The 17401-nt window shown below is 56.2% G+C and overlaps 1 protein-coding gene across 1 annotated transcript; it reads right to left on the bottom strand.

The window, feature by feature from the left end:
• Window positions 1-3707: 3707 nt before the first annotated feature.
• FGF5 (fibroblast growth factor 5) lies at window positions 3708-13132 on the bottom strand. The gene is made up of 3 exons (XM_064651286.1): window positions 10854-13132; window positions 8466-8569; window positions 3708-5399 (listed from the first exon to the last, which is right to left on the bottom strand). The coding sequence occupies exons 1-3, from the start codon at window positions 11170-11172 to the stop codon at window positions 5058-5060; spliced, it is 765 nt and encodes a 254-aa protein (XP_064507356.1). The 5' UTR covers window positions 11173-13132; the 3' UTR covers window positions 3708-5057.
• Between the last annotated feature and the right edge of the window lie 4269 nt (window positions 13133-17401).

Genomic DNA, 17401 nt, shown 5'->3' on the forward strand with positions numbered 1-17401 from the left:
TGAGTGTGGCCTCGGGGCGACTTCCGGGCCGGGGCCGCCATCTTTGTGTACGGCCTTGGAGGACTTCCGGTCATGGCGCCGCCATCTTTGTGTACGGCCTCGCAGCACTTCCGGTCCGGGTGGTGCGCCCTCCAAAACAGCCCGGTCGCTCTCTACTTCCGCTGCCCCGCTTTACCCGGACAACGACCCTCGCTAATTTCTGCGCTTTCGCCCCAAAAATCTTCACGTTATTCCCCCCGCGCACACCCCGGGAGAGACGGGAGACCGCAGCTCCCGCCGTGCCGCCGGAGCCGGCCCTCAAGTCGAGCGGGGAGCGCTGCAGCGGCACAGGAGCCACTGCGCATGCGTCGCCGCTTGCCCTCGCCCGCCCGCCCTCACTGACCACGTGATCGCCGGCGTCTCGCTTTCGACTGCGCATGCGCCGGCGTCGGCACCTTTCTTGCCCCGCAGCCCCACCGCACCTGCTGGGAAGCGGCGAGCGGCGATATTCGCTGCAGCAGCGCGTAGCTCTGCGACCCGGCGCCCTCGCTCCCGTGCCGCCCGTGAGCGGCAGCAGCGATTCCCGCGCGTCCCCCTGGGACAGGGAGAGCGGCCGGGAAAGCCCCGACACCGAGCTCCGCCCGCCGCCCCCGCGCTGGCACGCGCCGTGGGGCTTCATTCCTTCGCGCCCAAGTCGTGCTTTCAAACCCCTCTTTCTGCAGCCTGCATTTCTTACACTCCTGGATCCTGTATATAATGAAGTAGAGACGGGGCCCTGTTTTGAAATCAATTTATATGTCAATATTGTATTTCAATAGATAGAAAAAAAAGAGATACGGTAATTTTTTAATTATTTTTACACGAACACCCCCAGTAATTTTCATGCATTTTTGGGTTTAGCCTCCCTTTTTTGGGAGGACTCTATGTGACCCTTCTCATTCCCACTGACCTGCTGCTCCACGGCACACTCTCTCTCTCCCAGAGGCCTCGGGATGCCCCGATGACCTCATCGACCCCAGACTCCCCCCCCCCTTTTTACTCGCCCCCAAAGGCAGAAATAAAGAGAGGGAGGGTGGGCAAAAGGCGAGGGGCACAAGACAAAAGGAGAACGGGGGGCAAGAAGAGGAGGGGAGGAAAGGGGTGGAGAAAAGAGGGGAGAAGGGATGGACATCTGGGGTTGCACAAAGGAAGGGGGGAGAAGGGGGGGTTTCTCACCTGCCCAAGGTCGACAGCTCCATCCCAAATCCTCTCCCTTCTGCAAAAGAATGTTCCTCCCAAACCAGGCATCCACCAGCACAGCACACACACAAACCCCTCTGAGGGTCTGGAACGTGACACACACCCGCAGGGGTGGCTGTAGGGTTGCAAACAAGATAGGGAGGCTTTTTTTATTACAGAAAGTCAACAAATGCCTCCAAAAGGAGGGTTTTGGGGGCAGTGGCAGCTTACTGCACTCTGCTGGACTCCTGTCATCCCCGTTCTCGGCTCCATGAGGATTTGTGCTTCCTCTGAAAGTGACAGTTGCCTGCAAAGCAGTTCACGAAGTCCCTTCTGTTGGTTTTGTTTCCAGCTTTTTCTCCCCAGCACTGCAGTGGTCAAAAAGGAGAACAGAAAACCAGGAAAAAGCCCCAAAAAATCCCACTGTGCCTCCCAAGCCCTCACAACATGCAGCTCCTCACCCTAAGCCACAGCTCCCCCTCGGCTGCTAAACTCAGTTTGGGGTTACTGCCAGGGGAGCACCCCAGAATTGCAGCTCGAGGAGCACAGGCTGAAGGCACCCAGCTGGGGTCCAACACCAGCTCTGCGGAGCAAACGGGGTGTCTGGGGCTCCCAGGAGACGCCGGGGTTATTCCAACACTGCTCCCATCACACTGTGAGCTGAGGTTCCAGTGGCCCCCTCAAGCTCTGCCTAAGCCACAGCCGAGACTGGAGATCTCAAAGCCTGCAGGAGAACAGTCAGAAAGGGAATGGGAGAGAAAAAAAAGATGACTTTGGGCTATCAGTCTGCAGGCAGTAATGGTGCCATTTTTAGCCCTGGTGCCAAAGAGCTCAGGAGCACCACGCTGGCGTCCTGGGGCAGAGAAATTCATAGACCTGTGTTATCCTCCTGCATCCTAGCTCCTGGGAGTCCACCCAGCACCCAGCTCATCCCAGTGCTGCTCTGCCTGCTCCAGGATTCTAACTGCCAGAGAGGCCACAGGTCCCACACACAGGCCCCCCCACCACTTGCTGCCAGCAGCCAGACCTCCCCACGTCCCCAAATGCAGAGCCCCTTCCCCAGCATGGCCCACTGCCCTCAGCTCCCCAAAAAGAGGGACAGGAGAGCTCCCGTCTCTGTTCGTTTTCCCAGCAGGTTTTCCCTCCGTGTACAGCAAGATTTAAAGACAATACGAAGAGCTTGTATGCAAATAAGTAGAAAAGTCTGCTTAAGAGTCAGCAATTAGTGCCCTAGTGGATGAAGCCAAGTGGATAAATCCACTGGGATGAAACAGGAGTGGCTGACAGGATGGTTTATGGCACACTCAGAGCTGCAAAGCTGGAGCCTTCTTTCTTTTCCCAGGCCATCACAGAAGTTCTGCCTCCCTCAAAGTCACAACACAGAGCAGACCCCCCCTCCCATTGCTTCTGTAGCAGCAATGCTCCCACCAGCCTGCCCAAGGGCAGGAGGGTCCCCTTGCCCAGGGAGCAGGGATCAGGAGGCTCGGGGCTCCCTGCCCTGCTCAGGGCAGGGGCTGGCCAGTGCCACAAAGCAAAAGCAGCCATCAGGAAGGCTTAAATGCAATCAACACTTGTAAACAAGATTAAACCACCAGCAAAACCACTTTTGAAATGCAAGAAGCACCCTGAACAAGTTACCTTTATTCCTTAAAAGCCCCTCAAGTTGTCCACTGGATGGTTTTAAATTTAGCAGAAACATTTACCATAATCTAAGGCCTTCAGTCCCCTCCTGATAAGCAAACCTAGTGAGTTCTCTTGCCCAAGGGTGCCCAAAAGGAACAGGGAGTGTCTGTTGGGTTACCTGACCCTGGTCTCTCTGCTGGGGCTGCTCTCTGCCTGGCACAGACCTCTTTGTTGCAGCACGACTATGTTTTAGTTACTACTTTAACAGTCAAGCACCAGCTTTTTTTTTCTTTTGTCATAGTTATCCATAAGAGTTTTCTATTAAAAGAAAGATGAAAACAATACCTTTTGCCTCTGAGGGGAGGCAGCAGCAGCAAGCGACCAGCATGTTCCCTCCTCTCTTACCAGCCCAGGGAGTTCCAGGCACCTGCCTGGGCAGGGCTGAGGATGGCATCTGCAAAAGTTTTCATTCCATTAGTTTAGTGAGGTGACCTGAGCACTAATTACACCTGATGGTGCCCAGCTGCTGAACGGCCCAGCAGCAGCAGCAGCATTTCGTACATCCGCAGTCAGGCTGTCCGGCTGGAAGGGACCCGGGGTGCAAGGCCCGTGTTCGCCTGACCCTGCTGTGATCCACATCCTCACCTGTGCCTTGTTGTGGTCCAGATCCAAACACCTGCCCCAGAGGAGCCACTAGGAAGGATGTCCCAGAGCACAGTTTGCAGAGCATGTCACAGGGAGCGTGGGCTGCGCTCCACCCCATCGCCGACACTGCGCTGGCCAGATCCCTGGCGAAAAGACATGTAGCAGCTCATCCAGCAGCACTTGTTTCTCTCCTTCAGGAGAGGAAAAGAAGGCACAGACAGACAAGAGATCACACAACCAGATTATAAAATGAAACACAACTCTTTTATTCCAGCGGGGCCATCCGTCCCCGTACGTGGAGTGTGCGTGTCCAGGAGGGGCTGCCCAGAAGGATGAGAGGCAAAGAACTGGGATCCCAGTGCAAACAGTCATTTGTACCACAATCACATTTGGAGAAGAGGCTCAGCCCTGCCGCTCACCCTCGTTGTTGCTGCCGGACACTGGCAGGTCAGGTCTGGAGGGGTTCTGCCCACGTGAACCCACCTGGGCTCCTATTAAGGCTTCACCGGTGAGGTTCGATGCTACCGTTGTCTGTACGTACAGCAGCTCAGCTAAACACTGATTACAAACTCCATAGGCACAATGACTCCACAGAGTACATCACACAGAGAAACAATTCAACATCGAGGCCATTAGCAACCTGGAAAAACACTTCCAAAGGGACAAGCAGCTGTAACGGTATTTATTGCCACATCGCCACGCTCACTGTAAAATAAAACCCTGGATCCCCACCTCTGCAAATGTATTGTGAATGGTAAAATAAATCAGCAGCAAAAACTGTTGGAAGAAACCAGCAGGCACCCAAGGGCCACAGGTGTCCCTGTCCCCAGGGAGCAGGGGTGTGGAGGGGCTCTACCAGGCAACAGAAATGCCCCAGCACCGGGGCAGAGGTAATTTAAACACAGATATCAAATCCATACTTGGACATACAGAAGTAGACTCGCTCCTCTGGCTGTCCAGGGAAGAACAGGAGAGACCCCGGGAGCGGGGCTGCAAACAGCCGCCCTCCCCAAGCCTGCAACCCTTAAAAAATACATACAGGTATCTATTATTGCCAACAGGGAGTTTTAATACCCACTCCCCTTGCACCATAAGATGAGTGAATTTGCAGAGCTTGGTCTTGCTCTTTTGTTGTGGAAGGGAGGAGCTGGTTTGTAGGAGAAGGGGAAGGGGCAGACCTGGATATCCGGTGTCTGAGGTAAGGTTGGAGGAAAAAGTGCAGCAAGAAGGAGATGCAAGAAAAACAAACAAAACTGCTTGGCTCTGAGCATCTCTCGTATGAAAATGATTGTCAAAGAAGTCACTAGTGAAAACAAGGTAAAAAAATACGTTCGCCGTAGAGGTACCTTTCTGCATCTTTCAGCATCAGAACACTAACCCGAGGTCCATGCAGTGTTTTCAGTTCACCACAGGAATACTCTTTGGAAAGCCCGAGTTGTGTCAGCCCAACACACACCTCCGGGGATGCTCGGGTGGTGAAGAGAAGACCTGGAGATCTCCCGTGTCCATCTGGGGAGGGGGACGCAGGTCTCCCGTGGGGTCAGCCCCGAAGGCTGCTCGGTCTCTCCGGCGCCGGCATCCCCACTGTGGCACTACCCGAAGCGGAACTTCAGCCGGTACTTGACGGGGCCGGGGTTCTTCCGAGGCGGGGATGGGGGGAGCTTTGGCTTCGGCGGCGGGGGCTTCTTCTCAGGGAGGGCGACGGTGAAGGTGAGCTCAGGGGGCTGCGGCTGCCAGAAGCGGGGCAGGAAGTGCGTGGAGACGTGCTGGGGCCGGGCACGGGGGCTGCAGCCCCGCTTGGCTTTGCCCCGCTTGTTGAGGGCCACGTACCACTGGCGCCCCGAGCGCGGGCTGCGGTGCACGGCCGAGGCGTAGGTGTTGTAGCTGTTCTCCTGGAAGCGCTCCCGGAAATGGCAGTCTGCTGTGAACCGGGCCTGTGGGGACAGCGGGGACACCGTTAGCCAAGGGCTGCTGTTCCCTGTCCCTCACCCCCACCCCCTGATGCTTGCTGGGTTTGTCTGTCTCCCAAAAGCAGGTCCAAAGGGGTGGGTGGAAACACAGGCCATTTGGAAAACCCCCAACACAGATAATTCAGTAGCTGCTTGCCACCCAGTTTGGGGCTTCCTTAGAAATAAAAGGCTTGGGCCGCCCCAGCAGTGCCCTTCCCTTCCGTCCTGTCCTGCCCCAGCAGCACCCTTCCCTTCCCTCCCAAAAAAGCATTCCAAAACGCAGGACCAGAGCCTAACACTCCACCTGTGCACCCATTGCCCTGGAACCCCTGGCTGCAGCTTCCAGACCCTCCAGAGCCCACTGCCACACTTTAACCTGATGGTGGGCATGGCACCTGGAGCCCCACAAGCGTCCCTAGCCCAATTCCACAGCAACGCCTCCAAGCCACTGGGATGGCATTGCTGAGCTCCTTGGCTCTGAAACCAGCGATGGAGTACAAGACCAAACCCCTTGCAGCACTTTGTAACCATGCAGAAGGTGTTTTAAACTCCTAATTGAGCAGAGAAGTTGAGCCTTAGAGCACAAGTGACACAGCCGTCAGCCTGCCGTGAACATTTAGCCTCCTAGCACTTGGAATTAAGTCTTAAGCTCATTGCTTCCGAGAGATGTCACCTCATGACTCATTTTCACTCTCCCTGTCTTTCATACACCCTTCACTCTGCACCCCCCATGCACAAACATTGACCTTCCCCAGCAAGGCTTTGCTGACCTCAGGTTCTCCCTGAAGCCCCAGTGCTCAGACAGGACACCCCATGTGCAGAAGGAAGCCCTCGCTCTGGACTGGGAAGTGCATCAGCTGCTGCTCCACCATGACCTTGTCAGGCTTCCCTACATATTGGCCTCTCAGCTCATCCCCTCACCGTTCCAGCCAGGAAAAGCCATTTTTCCCCAGCACAAGGTGGGTGGTGCAGCCACGACACACGGCTGGCATCAGATTTGCTCTGCAGACCTCCAGAGACAATCACAAAGAGCAATCTTGAAGTCAATTAAATTTCAAAATCCCACTGAGCAGAGATTTGCCCCAGCGAGGATCACAGCATTGTGACGATTCCTGGGAAGGGAGAATTACCTGGGCAAATCTGTCCCCTGGGGTCCGTGCTGGCCCCTGCCGAGACGGGCACAAAACCCCTCCCACCCCCTCCGTGCTAAAAATGGACAAACGGGAGCAAGGATTTATCAACGAGGAAAAAGCCATCTGTGCACAAAACTGATAATTGCCAGGATTACTGTCATTTTCTGAAGCTGATGCCACTAAAAATGAACTGCTTGGTAATTTAATTAAGTTGCCATGAAAAAAAAAAAAAAAGAAAAAGGAGGAGGGCATCTGTAAAGCACCAGGCTGGGATGGAGCTGGGCCCAAGAGCGGGTTTCCAAGAAGCCCAAATTCCTGCAGGAATGACTTTTGTCTGTGGTTCAGTGTAAAGCCCCCGGCCTGACTCCCATATCAAAGCGCTGCCCTGAGTGACGGGCGCAGGATGCGCTTTGTACTGCTCAGAACTCATTAGGCCATGAAATAACTTCATCCTGCCAGGACAGGAAAGAACAACAGATGCCGGGTTTGCATTATAGGCGTTGTTTAGTCCAGCCACTTTAGACATTTGGGTCAAGTTTCTACAAATTCACAGCTTTCATCGAGCAGGGCATCGTGTGTCCTCACCCCCACCCTGACCCGCCTGACTGATGTCTCTCTCCGGTCCTGCCCTTTGTGTGTCCACAATTGACCACGCACCAACGAGGTTTGATTTAATTTCTGCCTGCGCCAGGGCATAAATCAAGGCTTCAGCTTGGATAAGGGGCCCATTGTAAGCCCAGAGGGAAGGCTCTGGAGGGTCCAGGGGTCCCACTCCACCTGCTTCTCTCTCCTTTCCATCCTTCACCTCTCCTCCTCCTCTATCCCCCTTTCCTGCCCCATTGCCTCACCTCAGGTTTTCCTCCACCCCTTTTCCCCTAGACACTGTTCTTGCTCCTGTTTTATTTCCTAAAATAAGCAACCATGTGCTCAACCCTTTAAGCATCATTAGGTTTCAGGAGCAACACTCCAATAATACTCAAGGGAGACAGAGGAGTTCATAAATCTCCCTGGGAGTGATCTGTGGGCTCAGGCAGCACAAGCACATCGGTGACATCCACTTCATGATCAGGAGGTTTGACTCAGAGCCATGGGGTGGGCAACTGGCTTTTCCTTCTCCCCATGTGTCAGCCTTGACCAGACTCCCTGGGAACCACCCTGGGGGTCAACATGCTGCCTTAAAAGCACCCTGCTTGGGGTGGTGAATGTACACACACCTTTAAAAGGCAGTGACTTTCACGTAAGCAGAGGAATTAATTTCATTTGTTTAAGCCATCTCTGGAACTGACAACAAGAAACTGGGAAGCAACATCCTGAGGTTGCAACAAGCAGTAAGATCAGCTTATGGACTCATGCAATGCAAAAAGCTTGGGAAAAGGACAATGAGATCTGCAGGAAACCCCAGGAAACAGCCTGCAGAGACAAGTTATGGGATTTTCCCGCTCTAGCTGTAAGACACCTGCACAAGCTGGACCTCACCTGCCTGAGCTCTTGCTGGGGTTATCTGTCCCCAGGGGCAAAGCCAGCCCGAGCCGTGGGGCTGCCGGCGCCGCTCCCCGGGAGACATTTGGCTAAAGCCGTCTGCGCGATCTGCTGCAGAAGCGGCTAAAAATAACCCAGCCGTGCTCAAAGAACAGGCACCGCTGATGCAAATACCCCACTGCACAAAAAAAAAAAAAAAAAAAAAAAAAAAAAGCGCACTTTTCACGGTTAAATGCAGTAAGTAGGGAGGTGGGCTAGGGGGCCCTCGGCTCCACCTGTCCCCTATCTGTCCATGCGGCGCCGATGCGGAGCCATCCCGGCAGCCCGAGGGGGTCAGCGCGGTGGGGCCCTGCCCAGGAGCGTCGCTGCCGCGGGCACACAGAGGTGTCACAAGGTCTTTAATAAACAACACGTACTGATAAGCGAGGGGTTTACTTACACTTGCATGGAGTTTTCCTTTTTTTGACATCGCTAAAAATTTGTTGCTGAAAACTCCTCGTATTCCTACAATCCCCTGAGACACAGCAAATATTTCCAAAATACCTAGGATGACAGAAATCCCAAAATAAATCACAGTTCTTTTCACATCGCTGTGACAAAGAAAAAATAAATACAACTCAGTCTGACAGGTTTGCATTTCCTCTCCCACATCCCTGCTTCTCAGCTCCCTGGCTCCACACAGCTCCTGCTCCATCCCTCCACCCTGCAGAGCCACCTCCATTCGCTCCAGGATGGATACAGGGTGGTGGCTGGGGTTTGGTTTTTTTTAAAAGCTGCGCTTTGGGGGACAATTCTTGGCAGGGCTATGACAGAACCCCTGGAGAAATGTCCCACAAGGGTGGGAGTGGGAAAAGCCCCCCTATGCCTATGCCAGCCTGCCAGGATCAGCCTTGCCTGTCCTCCTCCCGCACATGCTGGACTCGGGAAGTCAAGGTGTCACACAGCCTACACCTGGGCTAGAGGTACCGGTGGTGCTCCCTCAGGCCCACCCCTCACAGCAGGACTTGAGGAACAGGCGCTGCGTGGCCCAGCCATGGAAGGAACGGGAATTTTCTGAGCGTGATGGGGCTCTGGCCCCCAACAGGGGGCGTGTGCCCTTCAACTCGTCTGACAGAAGGGCTGCAACCGCCGAGCATCCCTCAGTAACAGCACCGACACGTGTCACCTCCCCACGCCGTGTGCGGTTCCCGGGGCACAGGGTCAGGCGTCCTCCCAAACCCTTCCAGCTGGGATCAGCACATCCCCAACACGCCCTTCCCACCCTGGGGAAGCAGCATTGCTGCCGGGCTGCAGCCCCAGGGGGTTGGTGGCCCCGGGCCTGGAAGAAGGACCCCACAGAACATCTTGCCTGGCCCCCGAAAGGGCCGTGGGATTAACATGCCAGGAGCAAACTTGAAGCCGCGTTAAATCCCCGAGGCCGGGTATCGGATCACCACTTCCCATGTTTATTTTAAGGAGGAAGCACAGCTCCCTGAGGCACCCAGGTCCCAGCACCAAGGACCTAGGGGGCACTTTTCAGGGTTGGTGGGCCACCCCTCCTTGCCCCATGTGCCCTAGGCCAAAAGCCACAGGGCTGTGCAGCCCCACTGCAGCGAGGTAAATACCTTCTCCAGCACATGCCTGCCCTCAAGGGCACTCCAAAACCTGCTGCCCTTTGTGGGGTGGCCCTGCTGGCTGGCAGACATACTCTTGGTTATTGGGGTTGCCTGGGGTCAAGCCCCGTTTCCCAGGGGCCAAAGCTGAGGTTTGCTCGCCAAAAGGCAGCTGCTTCCCCATGAGGGACAGCTCCTCAGCGTGAAACTCCAGCATAGCCCCTCTCAGCGGCATGTTTCCCCAGCCAGGGCTGGCTCCGCTCTGAAGAGCAGAGCTGCTGTCACCGTGGCCTTTCCAGGGAGAAAATCTCAGGTTAAGAAGAAAGGAACTTCACATAATCCAGGTCCCTGCAAGACAGCTGTGGCATCAAACCTCTTCCAGCCCTTCCGAACTCATGTCTCCCGAAACAGCCCTGGCATGGATGCCCTGTTTTCCCATCCTTCCCCTAAACCCCTCCAGGCCACATGCCCGCAGTGCCCATGAAGCCCCGAGCAGAATTCCCAGGCTCCCAGCATCCCTGCCCAGGGGCTGCGCTCCCTCGTGGGGCCTCAGCACAGACCGGGGCCCAAACACTTGGGTGTGGGGCAGATGTGGTGGCTGCTCCGTGAGCACTCCCAACAGCTGAGCCTCACATGCTGCCAGGGTCACCTCGGGCCCAAGCCCCCGAGCTCTTTAAGTGACTTTTCATCCCCGCCTGCCGTTTCGTTCACTCTGACAGGATATCACGGCAACTCCGACTGGAGGATAAGCCATGAGTTAGCACAGCTTTCTCTCAGGGGAACGTCAGCCTCAGTCCTATTTTTAAACTGAATATATCCTATTGCTGTGCTGGGAGAATGGGAATGCAGAGGGAAGGATGGAAAAGTTCCACGGGGAAAGGACAGAAAAGGGAGAGCATCCTCCCCCCAGGTGCCTGACAAGGGGCTACGGTGGGAGCGCAGACCTCGTGCCCTCACACCATCCCCACAGACTCGCTTCCTCGAGGCAGGTGAACATGCAGGTAGCGCTTCCCAAAGGGAGCCAGGCAGCTCCCACCGAGCTCAAAGAGCACAGCCTCCCCAGCACCCCGGATTCCCCTTCCCGAGGCCTTCCCGAGCTCACCCCAGGCGAGGGCGGCGGGCACGAGGGGCTCCGTCAGCTCCGCGGGGCTCGGGACACTGCAGGGATGGGGATGAGGATGGGTATGCTCAGCCCCGCTGCCCCCGCCCCGGCAGCCCCCCGGCCCCCCACTCACTTAGCGGACTCGCGTCGTGGGCGCCGTCCACGCGGCCGTCGGGGTGCAGCTGGAGGTGGAAGCCGATGCCCACCCGGCAGTACAGGCGGCCCCGCCGCCGCTCCGGGCGGCTCCGCGGGAAGCGGCTCGGCCCCGCCGCCGCCGCCGGGGAGGAGGAGGAAGAGGAGGAGGAAGGCGTGGGGGCGTTGCGGCCCCGCTGCGCCCCGCCGGGCACCTGCTCCCGCCGGGAGCGGGCGGGCAGGGCGAGGAGGAGGAGGAGAAGGAGGAAGGACGGGCTCATGGTGCCGGCGGGCGGGAGGAGGGAGGGCGGGCGCCGCATCCCGCTCCGCTCTGAGCCCCGGCGGGGGGAACCGGGCACGGGGGGGAGCCGGGCCGCCCCTCCCCGCTATTTATAACCGGGCGGCGGCCCCGCACCTGTGCCCGGCCCCGCCAGCCCCCCCTGCCCCGTACCCGCGGCAGATGCGGGGCTCGGGGGCGCATCCATCTGGGAATTAACTTGTCCGCCTCGCCGGGACGGGGCCGCGGGACCCTGGGGACAGGGTCGAGTTGCAGCCCCCCGCCCGGGGTTCGGGGGGTGACACGGCAGCTGCACGCCCAGCCCAGCCCAGACTCGGGCGGGGGGCTCGGGAGTGGGGCTGAGGGCAGCCCCCCGAGCCGCCAAAGCTGCTCTCCATCCCACCTGGGGCAGGACAGCCATGCTCCGCCCTTGAGAGCAGCTCTTGGGGGTGAGGGTCCCCACCACGACCCTGACAGCATCTCACAGCCTGCAGGGAAGCTCTGCCCCTTGTCTGTGCCCAACATTCCCCGCGGTTCCCAGGCGGGGGTACGCAGCCCGGCCTCCTGCTGCGGGCGCAGCGACCCACACACGTGCCAGGTGCCCCCCAGCTCTGGCAGCCGTATTTCTTCCCAATTACAAAGGCAACTCTGCCACACAGCACCTCGGTGCAGGAGGGGACCCCGCGGCGACAGCCCATCCATCACACCGCACAGCTCTGAGCGGATTCCGCTTTTCTCAGCTCCTGGGGCTGCTCGAGGCCCCTGAAGCCACCGGGAAAACCTCACGTCTACAAAAGTCAACACGGGCCAAACCCACCCTGCCCAGCCTGCACCTCTGTGCCCTCAGTGCTCCTGCCAACCTGTGTACTCCCCTAAATCCCACCTGGTAACCACTCCCCAGCCATCCCCAGGGGTGGCTCTGGCCAGCGGACTTGGCCAGGCCACACACCCGGGGATCGGGTTCAGCAGGAAGGAGGCAGAGCGGGTGGCACGCTGGAGAGTGACCTTCGCATTCCCAGGAAGCTGAAGGTTGGGGGAACAGGGAGAGACGCGCACTTAAGGGGCCGTATCCTGCCTGGCTGACACCTGGCACAGCCTGGTGCAAGCAGAGATGATCTCACAGCATTGCTGCAATTTCAAACCATTTCTCAGCACATATATATATCCACACAGCTATATGCACACACATTATATATAGACATGTATATTTAGACAGCCCTATATATAGATGCACATACCTGAAGGAGGGTCAGGGCACTCAAATCTTGTTTACTTCTCCCAGCTGTAGCAGTTGGCCTGGCAAAATCCATGACTTCCACTTACCCACCTCATCTTGTATTACACGAACACACCGAGTCTGAATTCAGATCCATGAGCAGGACGAGGACCTGCAGGGTTCTGAACCTCCCTTCGTGTGGAGTTTGTGCTGGACCTCCTGTATCAGCTGGGCTGAGGCATGCAGGGAGGAACGGCCACCTCGCTCCAGGAGGATTTCCTCTTGGGCATCTTGGTGTAAAGGCTGCAGCTGCCACAGGATGATCCCAGGGTAATCTCTGTTCTCCATCTAGGTAAGCAGACCACAAACAATTTCTGCCACTGTAAGTTAAGGTGAATGCAAAAATGTTTAAAGTTGCCACCCGGGAAGTGACAGGGCACAGCAGCAGCCCAGGAGCGGAAAGGAGGCACCTGCACATCCTGGGCAGAGATGCCCACCCAAAGCTGCTGTAACCCAGAGGTTCACTAGCAAGCACAGCCTCCCTAATTTTTACCCTTGGGTCCACACCAACAGTTTCCAGCAGCCTTTCTGGTGCTGCCCTTGCTGCCAGGCATCCTCTGCCCACTCACACTTCTGGACCAATTTTTCTCCTCCAGTGAAGAATTCCTAGAAAACCCAAACTCCTGAGAGGCATGGCCATTGGTGAGGCCACCAAGAAGGTGACACCAGCTGGGCAGGCTTGCCCAGGCTGGTCCCCAAGGACCAGCTGTTGGAGAGAACCCCAGTGCACTGTGTGTTCCCGATCCTTTTTGGGGTGCAGTGAGGCAGCAGAGCCCTTGGGGGTCTCTCATGCACTACACTCTGCTATTCCCTGCTGTGGGATGGACACACTACCTGAGATGGGGGCTCCTGCCCATATGCAGGATGCCATCCCCCTCCTCTGGGGACTCCTGCGTACCTATGGAAGTGATGCTCAGCCGGCTGCGCTGTAGAGAAATGACTCAGACAAGTCCCTGTGGCACATGGCATGTTTTCATCTTCACCATGAAACCCTTAGAATTCCCAAGCAGTGCTTTGGGCCTGAACTGTGTAGTTTTGGATGTTTTCATTTGGACCTATTCATTAGCACAACACATCAATTTCAAATAGTGCAGGTGCTTCTGCAGCAAAACTCAGGGAAAAAACCCAGTCCAGACCAAACATGAAACCTTAATCTAAATAAATAAGCAGATGTAATATTCAACTTCCTGGAGTAATTGTGTGTAACTGCTTTGGGCAGTAGCAACCCTCACACACACTCCAGCAGCTTTGGAAGCCTAATGCCGATGTTATGTTACTTAAATTATTCAGGGCTCGGTTACAGAGAAAACTCAGCAAATGGAGAGGATAAGCTGGGTTTCAAGTGCAAAATTCCCCTTTTGAAGATGAGAAGGGCTCTTCTGAGCCTGTTTGATCTGCTGCAGAGCACGGGGCTGTGCATCGCACGGCAGGAGTGCTCCCCCCTCCCAGCGTCAGCCCGGGGTTATTCAATTGCCACTCGAAAATGTGCAAGGTAAAGCACGAGCAGATATGAAACCAGCCGGTGGAGCCCTAGCCCTGGGGTGCCCGAGGGGCCAGCTCTGTCTGCCCCCAGCAGCCCCAGCCCCAGCCAGCGGCTGCATGGAGAGACACACCAGCCTTTCGGCATCGCTGGGGTTCTTTCCCCTCCCAGAAGGGTTTATTCCACTGCATTACCAGAGCGATATCATGCTGGATTCACCTTCCCCGCACGCTGCAGGCTCAGGCTGCCTCGGAGTTGGCTGTTCCCCGAGGAAACACCCTTGACACCACCCCTGGGAGCTTGGAAAATGGCCTTTGCAATGAGGATTTGTGGCCTGAAGGATACTCACCTCAGTAGGATGGTGGTGGCTGGAGCCCAGGTCACCCTGCAAGTCCCTCCGGAGGTGTCCCTACTCTGGGGGAGCAGCGAGGCCTGGGGCTGCTCGAGCAGCTCCACACAAAGCCAAGAGACGAATGTATTACCAGGAGGCCATGCGTTAAACCAGGTTAATTTAATTAAGATGATTACCCAGGTGCCGTGGGGAGCCCGGGGCAACCCCAGTAACAGGCTCCGTGGGAATGAATGCCAGAGAGATCACTTGGAAGACACCTCACGAGCCTGGATAAGGAAATAAAATTCAAACAAGTGAAAACCAAAGTCTCTCTTAAAAAAAGCCCAGTGCAAGCTGGGCATTACCCTGCATTCTGCAGGACAACACTGTATCTCACAGAAACTTCCCCTATGCATTTTGCTTTTTGTGTGTGCTCGTTTAAAACCCACCACCAACACCTTCTGTGCTGGATAAGGTCTTTCCACTCCCTTCTCCCCCCCCTCCAAATGAGACCTTAGCAGCAGGGAAAGTAGAGAAGAAATATTATACCGCTCATATTATTTTCAAAACAGGGGAACTATTTTAGCCTTGCCTTAGACATCCACAGCTGAATAACACATTTTCAAATGCTGGGTATTGAAATTAAATCTTGATAGCAGATTTTCCAGTTTTAACAGATTAGGGATTAACTAGAGATACATACCTTGCAAAGAGGAGCTCAGCCTTCTTGGAACAACAGCAACATTTATTGGAGGAATAATAATAATAATAACATTATATACACATTTATAGGTATATTATTATATAATAATAACATATACATAATGTATACACTAGACATTAGATATATTATATACACATTTATATAGATATTATTATTGTTATTGTTATTATTATCTGTTATTATTATTTGTTATTGATTATTATGGCCTGGCTGCAGACAGAGCAGTCTTACCTTGAGCACCGCAGGACGCAGGGAAGAGGCTCCTCAAAGCTGAAGGCTGCCCTTCCTCCCTACCAAGGCTCCTCCACAGCACACTGAGGATGCCCCTTGGGGGTGGGTTTTGGAGGCAGACGCAGCCGTGGGCTCTGGCACAGGCTCGCAGGGGCAGGTCTATCCCAGAGAAATGCCTGAGCCGTGCCCTAGAACTGCATTTTCTGGGCTGTGATGCTGAGAGAGGATCCTGCACAAGGGGCTGATGCCACAGCCCAGCCAGCCTCTGCCCTGAGCAGTGACATGACACAGCATCGACCACCGACAGAGAAAGTCAGATAAAAAAAAAGGGAGATTCCCTTCCCTGTTTCCCATGCAGCAGCATTGTCGATGGACAAAGGAGCAGTGTCTGGCAATGGCACTCACGCTGACCTAAGGAGAGCCAGCATAGCTCTGGGGAGTGACGGTCTTGCTGTGACCAAGCCCTGAGCCTGAATGGCCCAAGGGGAACTCTTGTAACCCCCCCTTCATGCAACACCCAACTGCACAGGACCACAGGTGCTGCCCGCCCTTATGCCACGTCCTGCTTGTGCATCACTTCGGAGTCTGATATCAGATTTCACCAAAACAAAGCCTAACGTTTTGATCAAATTTCTTGCCTGTTAGTCCTGTAGATTTTTTGTACTTAAGGAGAGGAACAGTGTGAGCTTTGTGTGTCTGTAACAGTGCAGACACCTGCTGCACCACACGTGTCCTGTCTAACAGCTTTTTTTAGGGAGCTGACAGGCAGGCACCCCTCAGCATAATCAGACCCCATGGGGAAAGTCCTGGGGCTTAGCACCGTGCCTGCAGAGAGAGTCACAAGGAACAGGGATAAAGCAGGGTGCTGCAGGATACTGCAGGACAGGTCCCCAGATCACTGGGCCGTAAAGTCTTTGGATTAGATGGAAGAGATGCTGTATGTGCTGAGGTGCTGAGACCTGCAGGTGTGCGCCAGGCTCCCGAATACTCCCTCATGGAGGGAAAGCACCGGCTCTCCAGCAGCGCCGGGACCCAGGAGGAGCGCAGGGAGCCGGGGAGAGCATAATTTACACCGCCCCTATGAACCTACCCGGGCGCAGGAAGGATCCAGCCGCAAAGCCGTCCCGGGGCTAATGGAGAGGCGGAGCTGCCGCGGGAGAGGAGCCCGGAGCATCATCCTCGGGAAGGAGCCCGTCGGGGCCCCGCACATCCCGAGCGTCCCCGCTGGCCCCGCGGCGGCCCCACTAGATGGCGGTGCCTGCCCGCCTCTGCCGCCCCCGGCATCCCCGCGGCGTCCCCGCGGCGTCCCCGCGTCCCCCGGGACCACGGCTCAGCATCCCGGGAAATCCCCAAAAGCTTGCCCTAGAAAGAGGAGCCGTAGCGGCGGCACCGCTTTTAAGGAAAGCTCCCGGGAGTAATTAGCGTGTCGCCCCCGCAATTAACGGCAGCAGGTGGAGCCATGCGTACTCCTGACGCAGGGAATGACAGCCGGGGGGTCGCTTCGGCACCTGGCGTGGTTTGGGGGTTATTGGGACGGTGCCGGGGTCAGTGCGCTGAAGGAGTGAATGGCATCAGCGGGAAGGTGGACTGTCCGTGGCAGGGACCCCCCTAAAGCTCCTCAGCCGTGCCACGTCCCACATCTGTGAGGATAGCCAGTGCTGGCTGTCAGTCCTCCTCACGAAAGACACTCTCCAAGCGTGCGGAGTTGTAAGCACGTCCTACCTGAGGCTCCAGGCACTTTCCTGGGAGCTGTAAAGGCTTTGCAGCAGGTCCAGGCACTCCACGCAAACCCCAAACTCCACAGCAGCAGGTGCTGGTGGTACTCTCGACCCACTTGCAAGACAGTGGGCACCTCCCATGCTTTGCCAGGGGCTCCAGCCTTGCACAGCGCTGGATTTGGGATATTTTCCCTGCCAGTGACCCACGGAGCCATGTGCAGCCTCATCACAGTGAGCCCCGGCTCTCTCCAGGGTGATGCCAGCTTGTGTGGTTTTCCCCGGGCTGCTGTGTCCCTCAGGACCCTCCTGTGCACCCCAAAACGTTCAGGGCTGACACCAGATGCACCCGCTGCAGGTGGTGCCCACAGGACCAGACTGTCCTGCTGTGCCCAGAGGGGTTCCCCTTTCCTGAGCCCTCCCGTGTGTCCCTGGCTGTGGTGCCGTCACCCCAATAATGCACCAGGGCAGAGGGCACCCACCCTTGGCCCCTTGAAGCACTCCCTGCCCCAGGA

Source organism: Pseudopipra pipra, chromosome 4 (genome assembly GCF_036250125.1).
Source record: "Pseudopipra pipra isolate bDixPip1 chromosome 4, bDixPip1.hap1, whole genome shotgun sequence".
Lineage (NCBI taxonomy): Eukaryota > Metazoa > Chordata > Aves > Passeriformes > Pipridae > Pseudopipra > Pseudopipra pipra.

Excerpts from the sequence above, each read along its gene's own strand:
- FGF5 (XM_064651286.1), bottom strand. The coding sequence starts at position 11,172 with ATGCGGCGCCCGCCCTCCCTCCTCCCGCCCGCCGGCACCATGAGCCCG. Across the intron at positions 8,570-10,853 it reads CCACGACGCGAGTCCGCTAA|GTATTTTGGAAATATTTGCT; the intron begins GTGAGTGGGGGG and ends CTGTCATCCTAG. Across the intron at positions 5,400-8,465 it reads AAGGAAAACTCCATGCAAGT|GCCCGGTTCACAGCAGACTG; the intron begins GTAAGTAAACCC and ends CTGTCCCCACAG.